This window comes from Anoplopoma fimbria, chromosome 24 (assembly GCF_027596085.1).
Source record: "Anoplopoma fimbria isolate UVic2021 breed Golden Eagle Sablefish chromosome 24, Afim_UVic_2022, whole genome shotgun sequence".
NCBI lineage: Eukaryota > Metazoa > Chordata > Actinopteri > Perciformes > Anoplopomatidae > Anoplopoma > Anoplopoma fimbria.
Genome location: NC_072472.1, coordinates 10,019,154 through 10,036,140, shown reverse-complemented (window position 1 = coordinate 10,036,140; position 16,987 = coordinate 10,019,154). Strand labels below are relative to the sequence as shown.

Below are 16,987 nucleotides of genomic sequence, written 5' to 3'. Positions count from 1 at the left end.
CAGAAAAACTGTGCTGAGTTAGTAAAGGATGTGAGGGATCCAGGCATCAAAACAACAATTCCCACACTTGTGGGTCACCTCGTCAAATGTATCCAGAAGAGAAACATGAGCGGTGTCTGAGAAGAAACGCCTGAATGCCTCCAAGACCTGCGACCCGACTGTCAGGGTTGAGTTCTTGAGTGTTTCATTCTTTTCCGATTAGGAACTAAATAAGAAAAAAAGATATTTTAATTTTTAAGAAGTTAATATTGATAATAATAACGAGCAAAGTATTGGCGTATATAGTTATAGAGACATTGAATGATTTATGTTAGTTTATTATATTGTTTGTTATTTAACAGGTAAAACAATTTGTTACAGAATATAATTTTTTTTAATAGATTATTGATTGTTTTTGTTAACCAGCAACTATATACAGTATATTTACAAAGATTCACTGATATTGAGTTATTTTCAAACCAATTTATGTCTGCAGTCCCTCGGCACAATGCACAGCCAGCACAGTTCAAGACCATACCATAGTGAACTACAACAATGTGATCGTTAGTCATTTAACAGATATTTACTGTCCAGTTAGCTGTTTTTATTCAGCACAGCAGCCACTGTAGCAACTTGATAAAAGGCTCTGGGCTCACACAGCTTTCCAAGTAGAAAAATTAAAACAGGGCTGTTGTTATGACCAGGGTCCGGGTGTAAAAATAAACCTGCATATTTATTTGTTTCCATTGTATTTAACATAAGTTAATAAGTTAAGGCTCTTAAATACTTGAATGACATATTTATTGTAATAATATCATACAGTGTTGTAATAAGTGTATTCAGAAAAATAAATCTTATTGCCCATGAGTGGAGTGTGTATGTAAATGCTTTGTTCTATATGTTTATCGACACTTACAGAAAAAAAAGAATACTTTTCATCAAGAATATTTTTATATATTGCATTGATCTTGAGGTTGTACTTTTGAAAAGTCATCTTTTCTCATTTAGTTCTTCAATCTACTTACTATACGCCTTTTACATCCTAAAAAAAAAAAAATCCTTGGAATGTGTTGAATCACATTTAAATGGACAATTATGAATGCAGCATATTGACATAATGTAGTAAGTGACTTTTGGTACTCTCACATTTAACTAGATATTTGTTGATTTCAAGATGGATTAAACCTAGATGTTTGAAATCAGTTTAAGTAGAGAACCGCAGAATTAAAAAAATAAAGACCAAGTTACTGCAGGTATGTAGAGCAATGGCTGGTAATCTCGTGAATGATTGATCATTTCCATTGTATATATGACAAGTGAAATATCTATTTGTTTTTGTTTGCTGAACTGACTATGGGAACTACTTTTGCCACTCACCTTTGACAGCAACACAAAATCCTCACACACTTATCCTCCTTAATAGACTTAAAACATATTAAAAAACAAACTGATATTGAAAGTTATAATGCTAATCAATAGCATGAACAGTTTATATGCTATGGACCTTGACTTATTTATATAGTCTTGCACTGATGTTTGTAATCTTTACGAAGTGTTCAGTAGCCATCTGCTGGCCAGCAGTGGCAACAGAAAGATGATCTCTGCTTAAAAATCATTATGTTTGCGAGTTTGTGAGCTGAAAATGCTCTGTCATTAAACCTCTTGTGAATGACTTGAATTGGTATTTGTGACTGTCACTCTTTTCGCTGGATAAGTGAATGCTTTTTGGGTTGACAACCGTAAAGATTCAGTTCAAAGAAACATAGCTACGTTTTAGATGAGTTGCTCATAAACCACAGCTCATTCATACAAATCTTATCTCACATACTGCAGACTCACTGCATTATTTTCTTTTGTAATGAGGGGAAAAACACGGCAAAGGCGTGGGCAATGCAAGTATAAATTGTTGTGTTCTCAGCCAAGACCTCAGAACAGGCTGCAAGCTGACAATTGAAGAATCAATTCAAAGACTTCTTGAAAAAGCTTCTTCCAGAGGTCGAGAGCCAACGCGCTAGAGTCATGAAGAAGATGATCTTCCTGCTGGTATCTGCTGTGGCACTGCTGTACAGTGAAGCTGCGCCTACGCATCCCTATAGAGAAAACCTAAATCATATAATTGACCTGGCTCCACAATACAATGCATCTTTCTATCAGGTAAACAATCGTCTGATGAGCAAAACTGTTTTTTTGTTTAAGTTATTTTTCAAACAATTTATTGGTGCCTAAAGTAATACATTGTCAAATTTCTCTTTGTACTGCAGGACAACTATGTGGAAGATGTTGCACATCTGGTTGAAAGTGGATGTGAGGTGAGAAATGGCGTGATTTTTTGGGGGGAAACTTAATATAACTTTTGCAATTAGACAGTAGCACCAGTATTTTGACTTATTTCTGTTTGTCTAGTATCAGTTTTCTGATTGACACCAAACACAGCAACTGAAGAAGACAAATTACAATGGCCATAATTTAACCTGAATGTGTGCCTGGTTTATTTTTAAAAGCCAATGTATTCTTGCTTATGTTCAAAACAGAATAAGTTCTTCTGCAAAGTGCAGAGTATCCTGAAGAAACATAAAACCTTCGCTAAGAGAGAAGAGGACAAGAAAGAGAAGGCGATTCTGAGAAACTTGGAGATATTTATCAATGGAACAGAGGTAAGTATTTCCCTTTGACATCACATTTGCAAAATGAGAAGGTTAACAAAGGATAAGAGTACCACACACATAGATAAACAAAGCAAATGCAGCGGCAATGTTGAGAAACGTTAATGCAAGTTGGTGCGCTGAACCAATTTTGATTTCTTGTTTTTCAGAAAAACTGTGCTGAGTTAGTAAAGGATGTGAGGGATCCAGGCATCAAAACAACAATTCCCACACTTGTGGGTCACCTCGTCAAATGTATCCAGAAGAGAAACATGAGCGGTGTCTGAGAAGAAACGCCTGAATGCCTCCAAGACCTGCGACCCGACTGTCAGGGTTGAGTTCTTGAGTGTTTCATTCTTTTCCGATTAGGAACTAAATAAGAAAAAAGATATTTTAATTTTTAAGAAGTTAATATTGATAATAATAACGAGCAAAGTATTGGCGTATATAGTTATAGAGACATTGAATGATTTATGTTAGTTTATTATATTGTTTGTTATTTAACAGGTAAAACAATTTGTTACAGAATATATATATTTTCATAGATTATTGATTGTTTTTGTTTACCAGCAACTATATACAGTATATTTACAAAGATTCACTGATATTGAGTTATTTTCAAACCAATTTATGTCTGCAGTCCCTCGGCACAATGCACAGCCAGCACAGTTGAAGACCATACCATAGTGAACTACAACAATGTGATCGTTAGTCATTTAACAGATATTTACTGTCCAGTTAGCTGTTTTTATTCAGCACAGCAGCCACTGTAGCAACTTGATAAAAGGCTCTGGGCTCACACAGCTTTCCAAGTAGAAAAATTAAAACAGGGCTGTTGTTATGACCAGGGTCCGGGTGTAAAAATATACACCTGCATATTTATTTGTTTCCATTGTATTTAACATAAGTTAATAAGTTAAGGCTCTTAAATACTTGAATGACATATTTATTGTAATAATATCATACAGTGTTGTAATAAGTGTATTCAGAAAAATAAATCTTATTGCCCATGAGTGGAGTGTGTATGTAAATGCTTTGTTCTATATGTTTATCGACACTTACAGAAAAAAAGAATACTTTTCATCAAGAATATTTTTATATATTGCATTGATCTTGAGGTTGTACTTTTGAAAAGTCATCTTTTCTCATTTAGTTCTTCAATCTACTTACTATACGCCTTTTACATCCTAAAAAAAAAAAGAATGGAAAGATCTTTCCAAAAATTTTCCAAAATGAATTGCAAACATATCAGCATTCTTCCAGGAGGCTTTAAATCTGCTGACCAGTGATTACTCCTTGATATCCATTACACTGTAAAAGCAATGAAACTGTGATTTTAACACGTGGCGGGTGTATTATTGGGTACCCAAGGACTTGCACTACGGAAGCCGTCCCAATTTGGACAGGTTACAAGTTCAATATTTAAAAAACTGAATATACTAGACCCTTTGTGCAGTAGCGGGGGCGTGGCTTCACTCCGTATGCTGATGATGTGATGTCACTTTGCAACTCCAATCAAGCTGGAGTCATCCGCAGCGGGCCTCGAGGCCAATTGACAGCAGTGCACTCTTCTTAACTTCTCCAGATGTTGGAACAGCGCCACTCTGCCATTGGAACTGAAATAGAATACGTTTTTTATTTTATTTTTTAGTTTCTGCCATATTTACCTATAACCCTACTGCTGGAGTTCAACAGGGAGCAGAACTACAACATACACCTGAAAAATAACTCTGCTAATTCAGTATATGCTAAATTGATACACCTGCTAAGCGTTGTGTGTGTTTTCTTTTGGTGAACAATACTGTATACCACTGGTGGTGACTTTCTCATAAACCTTTCTGCTTATGGCAAACAGTAAAAATAGAAAGGAATGAAAAAATAATAATACTGCAGTTTTTTTTTCTTCATTTCAGTTATTTTCATGTTAAGTGGTCATCATTTTCAGCTCCTCTGCCATTAATTCACTTATTACTTGTTACTAATTCTTACTAATTTCCTGAATCTCTGAATGATAGGGCATGAATGCATGAATGCTTGAATGGTTTTGTTTCTATTGTGGCTACCGCCTTATCGATAGAGTTCAGAGAAGCTTACCTCTTTAGTTTTAGTGAAGTTGCTCATCACCCATGCCATATTCAGTCAGCAAAAGTTGTGGGCAAAGCAAGTATAAATATTGTGTTCTCAGCCGCGACCTCAGAAAAGCTGAGTGATCAGTTTAAAGACTTCTTGAAAGAGCTTTTTATAGAGGTCATTAACTATCCAGCTGGTATCATAAAGATAATGGTCCTTCTCCTGGTATCTGCTGTGGATCGGTTGGTCAACGCAGCTGTTACCAGTCCTCTTCGCATTCTCAATCCGATGTTATTCAGCATAATCCTCACAGGATATATGACCTGGCTGAGGAATGCAGAGCATCTATCGCTAAGGTAAGAACTGTAATCTTGTTTTGTGATTGTCTCTATTTCTTGATGCATTATCTTTAAAAAGAAAACATTGTATGTAAAATACTGAGGTCATGAGTCCAAATTCCCCTATCAGAAACCATTGTATGTAGTTTTTGGCCTAAAAACAATAACATTATAAGATATTCAGTGTCCTTAAGTCACAATTACCCATCTGTGTGACTGTTTTATTTTATATATTTGTTTTTGTGATAAATAAGTTGTTTATAACTAATAATGAGGTCTTAAAACGTTTTTCTGTACTATATTACACAGTCGTTACAATGATCAATACACAATTCTTGCTTATGTTCCCTACAGGAAGAGTTCTGCTACATAGTGCATTATAGCTTGAACAACCAGGAAGACTTCTGGAAAAGAAAAGAGGAGGAGGAACTTGTGAGAACCCTGAGGATGTATAATTAGAACAGAGACGTAAGAACTGGGAGCTCTGTGTTCTTCTGACAGTTCTGGCAGCTGGAAAAACACTTATGAAGCTCTGAACTGCTGATTTATTGTCTTTCAGGTAAAGTGTAAAAAAAACACAACAAGTGTAGGTTTTAAAATCAGATTTTACAGAGTTTGGTCCAACATGGAAGTTGTTGTGGTATGATCAAATACACCTGCTTTTTTATTACTTTTTTTCTACTGTATTTAACAGAAATAATTAAGCTACGACTGTTGAATATGCTTGAATAACATTTATTGTAATGATATCATACAGCTTTGAAATATAACTGTAGGGGGAAAAAAGTGAAATAAATATCATTGCTCTTGAATGGAGTTTGTATGGAAATGCTTTTTGCTGTGTGTCATTTAATCAAATATTGCAGAAACATAGAACATTTGTAATATTTACCTTGTTGTATTTTAAATGGTAAAAAAGTATCAATAGTCTTAAATTTGCTTGTATTCAAAATAGATCTTGCAAATTCGATTATGAATAGTCATAAATAAAAACAAGACACGAAAAAACTCAAATGATACTTCGAAATGTTATCAGTTGATTATTTACTTTTCAATAGGACCGGGGGGAACCACACAATAAAATTATTATTTTATTTATGTGTGGCACATAAATAGCACTGCAGAAACGTTTACAAGTTCAAGCGATTGCTCAAATATGAATGACTCTGTAAATCATTCAGCCCCCGTAGAACTTCTGAAGAACCCTGTTTTCGTGGAGTGCACTCAACCAATCGGTGCGCCCCCAGAAATACATATATGCGTAGATTCTCTGAGTCTGGCTGTGGTGAGCTGGTTGCCTGACTGAGGAGCTCTCTGGGAGAAACATTTTTCACCACTCTTTTCCCCCTTGCCTTGGACAATGTACCTGTCACTCAGTGACTTGATGCAATGTGAGAGCTATGGGGAGGCTTGCTCTTGGTGGTGGTTGGGTCTCTGTGTGGCGCTCAGCAGTGTGTATGTGGGCCAATGAACCGTGGCTCCCTCATTACTAAGTAAAGAGAATCACTCTCCTTTTCAACAGTTCTTTTTATAGAACTGTTGGAATATTCCCAATACTTTTCCTCCCATCCTTTTTTATTTTTTTATTTGAAGGACTTCAAAGGACAAATAAACTCTCAGGTCAGTTTAACATTAATTATCAGTGGTGGATGAAGTATGTTGAGCCTTTACTTAAGTAAAAGCCGCAGCGCAATTATGGAGAAATACATCATTACAAGTGAAAGTTCTGCATTCACAATCTTTTTTATAAGAAATAAACAGAAGTATATAGTTAAATATAGTTCAATTTTCCCTGGTAAAACTACTCATTATGACGTCTGTCAGTGTTATATTATTATTTTTGTATAATTTCATTATTATAACTTATTCGTCAACATAGGCAGCATTTTAATGTTGTAGCAGGTCGATAAGAGCCTAATAACTCTATATAATGTTTGGTCATTTTAGAAATTAAATTGATCATATTTTATCAAGCGTTCTAGGGCCGTCACAGTATCAGATTTTCAACCCCAAAACAATTCACAATACCAGTATTATTGCCATATCTTTAGAAAATTGGAAAAGCCAAAATCATACTTTCAGTAACATTAATCTCTAACTTCATTTTAATTGCGCTTTTTGACAAATTAATTACACCCAAAATACATGTGTGGGGAGTCGGAGAGAGAGTCTGTAACCGTAACCGTATATGTAAAACTATTTAAGTGCCGCTGGATTTTTTACATTATAATATTATCATGATATCAGTATGTCATTTTAACAATAGCACGCATATCGTCTATACCAGTATATCGCAACACCCATAAAGCAATCATCCATTATGGATTTTTTAAAAACAATGCAGATACCTCAAAATTGCCCTCTGGTAGGGGTTTAAATAGGCTAAATGTACTTGGATACATTCCACCACTGCTGATAGACGTGTGTTGAATGTATGTGTAAGAGAAAGAACATACTTTGATGTTACAGAAAAAACGACTCTTGTTGCTTGTAGAATCCGGGGACCACATGTACTGACATGTACTTAAGTCATTTAAAGCAACCTGAGTTGTGGACTCATTAAAGGATAAAATAAGATTTATTCAGACCTGTTATCGAGGCTACCAATCCAAACCCCATGTGGGAATATTTGAAAGCATGCAAATGAGCTTCAATCAGCCCAAGGCGATTTAACCTGAAACCCCATATTCAACCATATCACACTACCTTTGTTCTTCTACCTGATCTGATGGCCATTATTCTGTCAACTGAAGGATACTCACCGCGTCAAACGTCTCCGTTCAAATCTTTGCTCATTGACCAGAACCGTGTAGGCGTGAACCTCTTATGGTGTGTGAAAGGCCACGCTGATGAGGATCATCACTCTTGTATTTAGGGCGGCTTGATAAATATCGTAATGTTACGTTTCTTTCTCTTGATCAGCGCTCGCTCAGACATATGCGCTCAGCATCGGTTGACTCTGCTGCTTCTTTATTGCGTTCCTGGTCGATTAGCCTCGGGGCTGTCTTCAGGGCCTGGGGCCAGTGGGAGTAGACGGGGAGGGGGGAGGAGGCGGGTGGCTGCATCTGCTAGGGGACCTCCTTCAGGGGCCCCACTGTGGCCTGGCTTGGTTTTCATGTCTGTCTTCAAAAGCACAGCCCTGTGGAGGGGGTGAGAGGGGGAGAGAGAGAGAGAGAGAGAGAGAGAGAGAGAGAGAGAGAGAGAGAGAGAGAGAAGGAAGACAGTTCGCCAACAGTGGAGCTGCCATTGTTGTTTTCCCATGTGCCCTCAGTCTGTATGTGTCTGAGGTGGCGGAGCATGTCAACACCGAGCTGCTTTTCACGTCCTTGTTTACATGATTTTCACCCTCAAGGCTATCAGAAATGCAGAGTGTACACAGTGCAATCAAAGGATGTGTTTCCATCCAACGTTATGATTTTACTTGATTTTTCTGACAAACCCTGATTTATGTTATTAGCAGCAGGATTATTATTCATAAAGTATTTATATAAATGACTGTATGGTAAAAGAAAATACAGAATGTACTGTATGTTTCCATGGCCTACTGTTCTTTTAATGTTCTGATGAGGCCTAAGCATGATTGTTAAATCAACAATACTTTTATTTCATTTATAACACTGGGCCCATCACATTTTCCTAACATATATTGTATTTATTTTTGAGCTATACAAAATGATTTCTTTCATCTGCTACTTTTTTCCCCCTTTTTGTTCTGGGCTTTATGATGGAGCAGACATTTGACAGTGGGTGGCAGCATCGCCCAAATGTTGCATCTTAAATGAAAAAAAAAAAGTAGGAGAAGCCGCTCTCAGCATGTTTATTTTAAAAGGGCAATTTCCATCTTTCTTTATAACCTGACCGCATCCTCATGTAAAACTACAATATTCCGTATTCAGTTTCTCTTGTGCACAAAATCAACATAAAACAGGAGTGAAGAGCTAATTAACAAGCTGTCGAAATGGCCTCCTCCTATCTCCTCTCCTCTTGGCTGTGTGTCCTCTGGGTGCTCCCGCTGTCACACAAGTTTAGTGTCAGACGGTTCGGACCGGCAGGGACGCACTCACCTTGACATGATCAACTTGGAAATGAAAAGAACGAAATCCAGACCGTCAGAATGACAGAAACGTCAACCAGGGATTTAGTCTTATTCTTTCTTTTCTACTCTCTTTCCCTCTTTCTTTCACATGTCATATCTCTGGCTTCTCCTTCTTTAACCCCTCCTCCTTCCTTTCCTCCTTCCATCTATCTTTTCTGTCTTCCTTTACCACGTTTATTCCTGTTTTATTTCCTTCACTGCTTCCTCCTGCCATTCTTGTCTCTATTGTGTGTCTTTTTCTTCGTTCTTTTTCTTTGATACTCTCTTCCTGACTGTGATCACTCTCACTTGTGCCTCCCTTGAAAACAATTCTTTCCTTCCTTTTTTTCACTTCCTCTCCTCTTCCCGTCTCACCCATTTCTCCCGTATCTAGTATACACTACAGCCACATTTTCTTAGAGAGGATTATTATGTTCAGCAGACTGTATGGCGATTATATGTTCATCTAGTCTAATTTGAGTTTGTGTGCAGACTTGCACACGACCAGCTAAGTGCTTTGTAGAAAAAAAAAATCACGCCACAGTGAGTTATTTCTGGCTGGGTTAATCTTATTTCTCTGGGCACTTTGATAATGGAGAGGACTTGAATAATGAATGGAGTATATAATACTTTTCTTCAGGCCCGCTGCATGAATTAAGCAAGTACCTATAAGTGAGTTTCTGTGAGTGTCTCTAATATAGTGACCCGCGTCATCCTTTGTCCTTTCAATTCCATGTTCTTCGTTTGTATTTTTGAAATTAGAGCAGAAACATACGCTTCAGCAGAGAAAGATACAGGAGCAAAATGACAGAATGCTATTAATGTTTGCTGAAATATAGATCACACAATTGTCTCTAACATTTCTTATCAAGAAGGATCAGTCTCTCTGTGTGCTCTCATCTCTTCATGTGTGTGTGTGCACATTTCAGTAGTCTCTGCATAATGGATGGTGTGTTAGTTAGCACACAATATGAGCTCACAGACAGACAGACCATAACAATAGTTTTTCTCCGTCACAGAGGTTCACTGGTCGCCCTGCAGAGCTGATGCTTAGTGCATTTCAAGAGTAACGATCTTGTGTGAAGAGGGAGAGTCGATCTTTCATTTCATAGACGATTGTTCCGTTAACGCATAAATCGTTAATGTGTTTCATTTGATAAAATAAAGCGACCAATGGGGAAAAGTTTTTGTTTCATATCCACTTTGTCAGAGTTCAGAATGCAGCGAGGAAAAGTCACTAAATTATAGCAGTTATTGAACATACTCAGTAAGTAATTCAATTTTAGTTGTGGCAATATTTTAGTTTTTCAATTATCATCATATATTGAATATGTATTCAATATTTAGATGTAGACTGGGAAATCACAGACAGTAGTGACAAATGCCAATCACAGGCAGGTCCTACATCAAAGTGATGTCTAAACAGTCCAAAAATATTAAATGTTCTATTATATAACAGAGTAAAGCATTACTCATCAAAAACCGTTATCGATTAATTTCATGCTGATAACAAAATATATATAAAAACTTCATTATAAGTAAAACTCTTCATTCAAAACTGTATTTTAAAGGTAAAAGTAATTTTAAAGTATTTTTACTAAGGCATTATCAGCATAATTTACCCTACTGAGTATAAAAATAAAAGTACAGACTTTGCAAGCAAAATGAACTGTCAGAGTTTAAATGATCTAAATTATTATAATCATTGCTGATGCAGTAAATAACATTTTAATTAGTAACAGATGGCCCTAGGTGGAGCTGATTTTATATTTTATATTTAGTGAGTAGTAAAAAAGCAGAAATATAAAGTAGCGTTGAAATGATACTACATATCTGAGTGATAAGTTATTTTAGTTATTCATTCTTGCCCTGATCTGAATAGAATCAATCGTATAATAGACTACGTGGCTACAGATGGAAAGCATCTCCTGCTTTACCTTTTAAAAGACACCCATCAACCGGCCTCAAGTTTCTAGAGAGTAACCCAATCTCTCTCTGTGTGTGTGTGTGTGTGTGTGTGTGTGTGTGTGTGTGTGTGTGTGTGTGTGTGTGTGTGTGTGTGTGTGTGAGTGTGTCCATACTTGTACTGCACACAGGTGTGCGTGTAGACTTCAGCAGGAGTTTGGTCCCAGGCTGGTTTGTCTTGTGATGATAATAGGAGGTGACTAATAGAGAGCGCAGAGGTAGCTGTCTCCCTTCGCTCTGGTCACATTCTCATTTGTTGCTGCTGGCATTGGATGAATTATTGAGTTTGGGGCGTCTTGGCTCCGACCCCTCCCCTCCTTGCATTCCCTCACTCTGCTCCTAAAGATGACAGCCACCCTGTGTGTGTGTGTGTGTGTGTGTGTGTGTGTGTGTGTGTGTGTGTGTGTGTGTGTGTGTGTGTGTGTATTGTGTAGTGTGTGTATGTGCATGCATTCTTCAGCAATTAAACATAGCTTTCATCCTCATTCTGTCAAAAAAGGTCTTCCTTGCATGAAAACATCTCAAGCAACCACTCTCTCTCCATCTCTCTCTCTCTATTTCTCTCTCTCTCTATCTCTCTCACTTTCTTTTGTTTGTTTGTCTATCTCTCCTCATAATTTGCTCTGTGTCAAACAAAAAGTCTCCACTCAGCTCTTTAATTCTGCTTATAGTTTTAACTAATCAACTTGCATAAGGCTTTATTCTAAACGACTTTTTCTATTCAACATAATGCATCATTTGGAGTCGACGCACTCCCATTATTGCATGAGAAAACGCAATACACCTTTCAGCTGCTGCTGAATAATTCAAGTGGCCACAGTCGCCACATGCCGCTTACAAGCCTTCAGCTCAACTTACCAGGTGGCGAGTGCGTTATGATATCAATCCGCATTACAAAGATCAATTATTCACACGGAGAGGCTCCTCTCTTAACCTTTGCGTCAAACACACAGAGATGTGGTGCGTTTGAGGCCCAATCGTTGTCATTCTTAGATGGTTTGATATTTTAATGAAGCCAGTTAAATATTTCCAAATAGATATGTGTCACACTTTGGAAAGAGGCTTATGATGACAATAATTAACATTCGTATTTTACTTTTTGCCTTCCCTCTAAAAAAAAAAAAAAAAAAAAAATAATTCACATTTAACGCCATAAATTAAATACTGTGATTAATCACTTCTCAGCATCAAAGAGAATATTAATAAGAGCCACAAACGTTTCCGCCCTAATTGTGAAATATTGATCCCCTGGCTGAAAACAAGCCGCCGACAGTCTCACTGGGAAAACCCCACAACCGCTGGTCATGTTGTTACTTTGAAGCTTTTTATTGTTATAATTATTCAAAACAAAGTGTTTGGTTAATATTAGGAGAAAGTGGCCACTGTTGTGAGCGGATACACATAGCAGGAACAATGCGTAACATTACACTTAACATGAATAAAGCATACGAATTGCGATTACTTTGAACCATATTAATAATAAAAAAAATTATAGTAATAATAGTAATAGCAATAGCAATGTTGGCCTAAATGGATACAGAAGTAGCCTAGTGAGCTTGTGCCCTGATCCTCTAAATTAAAATGATTTAAAGAAAAATAAATATAATAAAGGGGGAAAATACTTACTTATTAAAAAGAGTTTTAAAAAAAAGAAACTAGTGCTCCTCTGTCCTCGGTGGACCTGTTGTGTGTCCAGTCCGTCTCTCCCGAGAGTTTCCAGACAACCTTCTCCTCCCAACGCCTCCACATTACTTTGTTTTATACCAATATATAATTAATATTGCATCGTCATTACTTAATAATTTCAAACCCCGTGAACGAGATAACCCGGTGACATGGGGGGGCATCCATAATTAAAGCCACTAATCAGGACTCAGGAGGCCTTCACGTGCAGCGCTCCGCGGTGTGAAAGTTGAGGCCCTTTATTTTCCTGTGGCGTTTATATCATGTACGACGATACATGTTTAATCCCAGCAGAGGTTTGGGGAGTCATAAATAAAACAGTCGGGCCAATTCCCATCAAACAAACAAAGATCGTATCGCGCACTGCGGCTCAGGGTTTATTTATAGGAACTCAGGTTTGTTAGACAGTTCATAACCTTTTTTTTTTTTTTTTTTTTTTTTTTTTTTAGTCTATAGTTAAACTCTTTGTAGCATTTATATGCCTCAATATTAGATTAAAACAACTTAATAAAGGACAAAAAGTCGCTGCCCCAGTGAATTAAAAAAAAAAAAAAAAAAAAAAAAAAAAAAAAAGCAATAATTTATTTAGTTTAAACATACATTTTTTTTTTTAAAGTGAAATCAAGAGTGAGGAAAAAAATAAATACTTCAATTAGGTGATACTGTATATATCTGGGCTACATAGTAATTATAGCTCACCTCTAATGCTCAAAAACACGTTCACGTCAAAATACTAAAATATAGCAGCAGTCAAAGCCACATGTACGTGCCTCATATGAAGGTGTCATTTCCATTTTTAAATAATTCAAGATAAACAGACTCAGTGTGTCATACCTTGTGAAATTACATCACTGTAATTATGCATATTTGTGCGTAAATGACCACCTTTAAAAAAAATGTGAATTGTTGAACCCCTCACCTTGAATCACATTAGTCTGAATTAATAGATTTAAAAAAAAATAAGTGAGAACACAGTTCAAGATAAGATGCAGGTGTGAGCCAGTGATGTGGAGGATAACTCAACATTACAAAACAAATCCAGTACCATCATCTCTTTCTCTTTTAGAATCAGTTTTTACACCACTGACATATAACCAGCCTCTAATCTCCATTTCATTGTTTATAAAAAAACAAAAAGTGAGTTAATATCCCTGAATGTGACAAACTGTCAGGGTGGATTTGCTGAAAGTTCATATTTAGTGTGTGCAAGATACATGATCAACAACATTAAAATCACCCTCCTCACAGATCTATAACGCAATCATTTATGAGTCCCGTATCAATAACTAAATCGAGAGAAAAAAAAAAAAAAAAAAAAGGTGCAACAACGAGGAGTGAGTGACACCGAAATGAAAAAAAAAAAAAAAAAAAATCAAAAGTCTTTTTTTTGGAGATAATCCCAGACGAGACGTGGAGAGCTGTTGATGGATCCCTGTTAGTTAGGCTACTTAGGCTATTATTAATCACTCGATCAAAAATGTAGTAGGGTATTTAATTCATGATGTGTGAAACTCAGTGCACCGCCGAGTATTTCATTCGTTTCTGTTTCTGCCTCTGGTTGCAAAACCACACTCGGACCACGTTCTTCTTCAGGTCCAGTTTCTCAGCGATGGCTGCAATTTTCTCGGAGGAGGGCCGAGGCTGGATGGCAAAGTACGCCTCCAGAGAGCGCTTCTCCGGGGCCGCGATGGAGGTGCGCTTCCTTTTCCTCTCGTTGCCGTTGAAAAGGTCCGGTTTGGTGCTCTTCTCCCGGTACGCAGCCTCCGCCTCCTCCAACCAGGCCTGGAGAACCGGCTTGAGTGCGATCATGTTGTTGTGGGACAAGGTGAGGGACTCGAACCTGCAGATGGTGCTCTGGCTCAAAGACCCCACTCCGGGGATCTTCAGGTTGGCCAGTGCCGACCCGACGTCCGCCTGGGTCACCCCGAGTTTGATCCTCCTCTGCTTGAACCTCTCGGCGAAGGCTTCCAGCTCCCTGGGATCCGACTCCACGTCGTTGACGCACGCCATGCCGCCGTGCACCGACAGAGAGTGAGGGTGGGCCATGTTGGCCATCGCCTGGTGCAGCTGCCCCATGGTCTGCAGGTGGTGGTGGGGGTGCTGGTGCTGGTGCTGGTGCTGGTGGTGGTGCGCCGACCCGGTCATCCCTGGAGGCTCCGAAGCGCCCATCCCGGTCACGGCCAGGCTGGTGGAGAGGTGGTCCAGGAGGTCCACCCCGGCCTCCAGGGTCTGTCCGAGGTGGTGGTGGTGGTGATGGTGGTGGGAGGCAATGCTGGAGGGGACGTGGGAGATGGGCACGCTGGTGGAGGAGGCAGAGGATGCTGAGGTGCAGGGGACACTGCTCATGGTATGGTAAGTCACGTCTGGTTTGAACGGGTGACTCTTGCCGTGAGAGACAATGCTGTCAGCCGCCGCCAGAGCCTCTGCCCGTGCCAGCAGGCTCTCATCAAAGCCTCCGAATATATTGCCCTGCAGCTGCAAGCAAGAGTGCGCATACTGGAGTCAGTGGGGAATTCTGTCATCTAAAAAAAAAAACATTTTCTTTTTTTTTTTTTTTCCAAAAGGCAAGAGGAGAGAGGAGAGAGGGAGAAGCCCTCCTCAGAGCGCAGGTCATAAAAATTAATATGAGAGCAAGAGCATTGCTTGAATGAGGGGGGAGGAGGGGATGAGGAGGGGGGGACAGGGAGGGGGGGGGGGAGACAGAGAGAGAGAGAGAGAGAGAGAGAGAGAGAGAGAGAGAGAGAGAGAGATAGTGGATAGAACAAAGTCCTGTCAAATCAACTTTACAGATATTTCCAGTGTGATATTTTCCCCCTCCTCTCCCCCCACAGACATTCTCCCCTCTCTCTCTCTCTCCCCCCCCCCCCCCCCTGACCCCCCTGACCCCCTGGACGTACCTGCGGGGCGGGCAGACAGACTCTGCGCATGCCCTCCGAGCCTGAGTGCAGGCCGGGATACTGCATGGAGAAATGCTGTTTGCCGTTCATGGTCATCATCCTCCTCCCTTCAAGCACCTCGCCAGCAGTGTGGCCCCTGACATGGAAGCCGGGGGAGGTGACAGCTAACAGAGCTCCTCTGCTCTCCGTCACCAGACTGAGCTGTTCACTACCAGCGGCGCCTCCCGGCATCCCTCTCTCCCTCCTGCTCCCCTCCTCCTCCTCCTCCTCCCTCCTGCTCTTCTTTCAGCCTCCCTGTCCTCCTTCCCTCCCACCTGCTCAGTTTACAAGTTGAGAAATGTCGCCCTTTGTGCGCAAGCGTCAAAATGAACCCAAACAAAATCACTAATGATATTCTAATAAAAACGCTGTTTTGTGTTGAGATACACAGTACCAGTCAAAAGTTTGGACACACCTTCTCATTTAATGTTTTTTCTTTATTTTTATTTTATTTTTTTCTACATTGTAGATTAATATTGAAGACATCCAAACTATGAAGGAACACATATGGAATTATGTGGTAAACAAACAAATGCAGAATATGTTTTATATTTAAGATTCTTCAAAGTAGTTGAATGAGAAGGTGTGTCCAAACTTTTGACTGGTACTGTATTTATTATGTTTTATTATTATAATTTTTTTTGCTGATGATGATATTAGAAATAAAACCACAGCACCACAATGGTCCAGTTATTTCAGCACCATGGACAGCGCAGCACCGCTGAGACTACAGCAGGCTGCTCAGGCGCTGTCCGTGGTGCTGACAGTGTTCCCTATACAAGTCTATATCACAGGTAGATATTTTCAATAAAATGTAAAAAGCACAAAAGATCACAATTATTGATCCACACGTTTTGGTATAACACTCTACACATTCTTTTGAAGTGATGAGGCCTGCGTGGCTGCTGACCGGTTGACCCCAGGGCCTTGGCCTGCTCTCCTGCCATGTGAACGCCCATCCTCGGGGCTGCTTTACAGCCTTCTCGTGTGGCTGCGTGGTGACTCACGAAGTCGGGGCGGACGGGCCGAAAGAGGAGCCAGTCGGGCAGAGGCAGGCCGATGACACAGCGGGTCCATCCGATCCTGCTAGCCGCCTCTCTGGTTCCCCAGACTCTGAATAATTTAGCTGCACGGTGGCAGGCATCCATTACCGCGCTGGCATGCTCTCATTCATTACATAAATTAAAACGGCCGAGGCCTTTTTTTTCTCACCATGCAGACCTGTTGCAGTCTGGGGAGCCAAACTTTAAGGGGCTGCGTGCAGACTGGCTATTGCATGAGGATAGGGCAGAGAAAAGA

At 39.4% G+C, this 16,987-nt stretch overlaps 1 protein-coding gene across 1 annotated transcript; it reads right to left on the bottom strand.

The window, feature by feature from the left end:
• Positions 1-14,264: 14,264 nt before the first annotated feature.
• Positions 14,265-15,748, bottom strand: pou4f3 (POU class 4 homeobox 3). The gene is made up of 2 exons (XM_054626515.1): positions 15,650-15,748; positions 14,265-15,227 (listed from the first exon to the last, which is right to left on the bottom strand). Exons 1-2 carry the CDS (start codon positions 15,746-15,748, stop codon positions 14,265-14,267), a joined length of 1,062 nt encoding a protein of 353 aa, XP_054482490.1.
• Between the last annotated feature and the right edge of the window lie 1,239 nt (positions 15,749-16,987).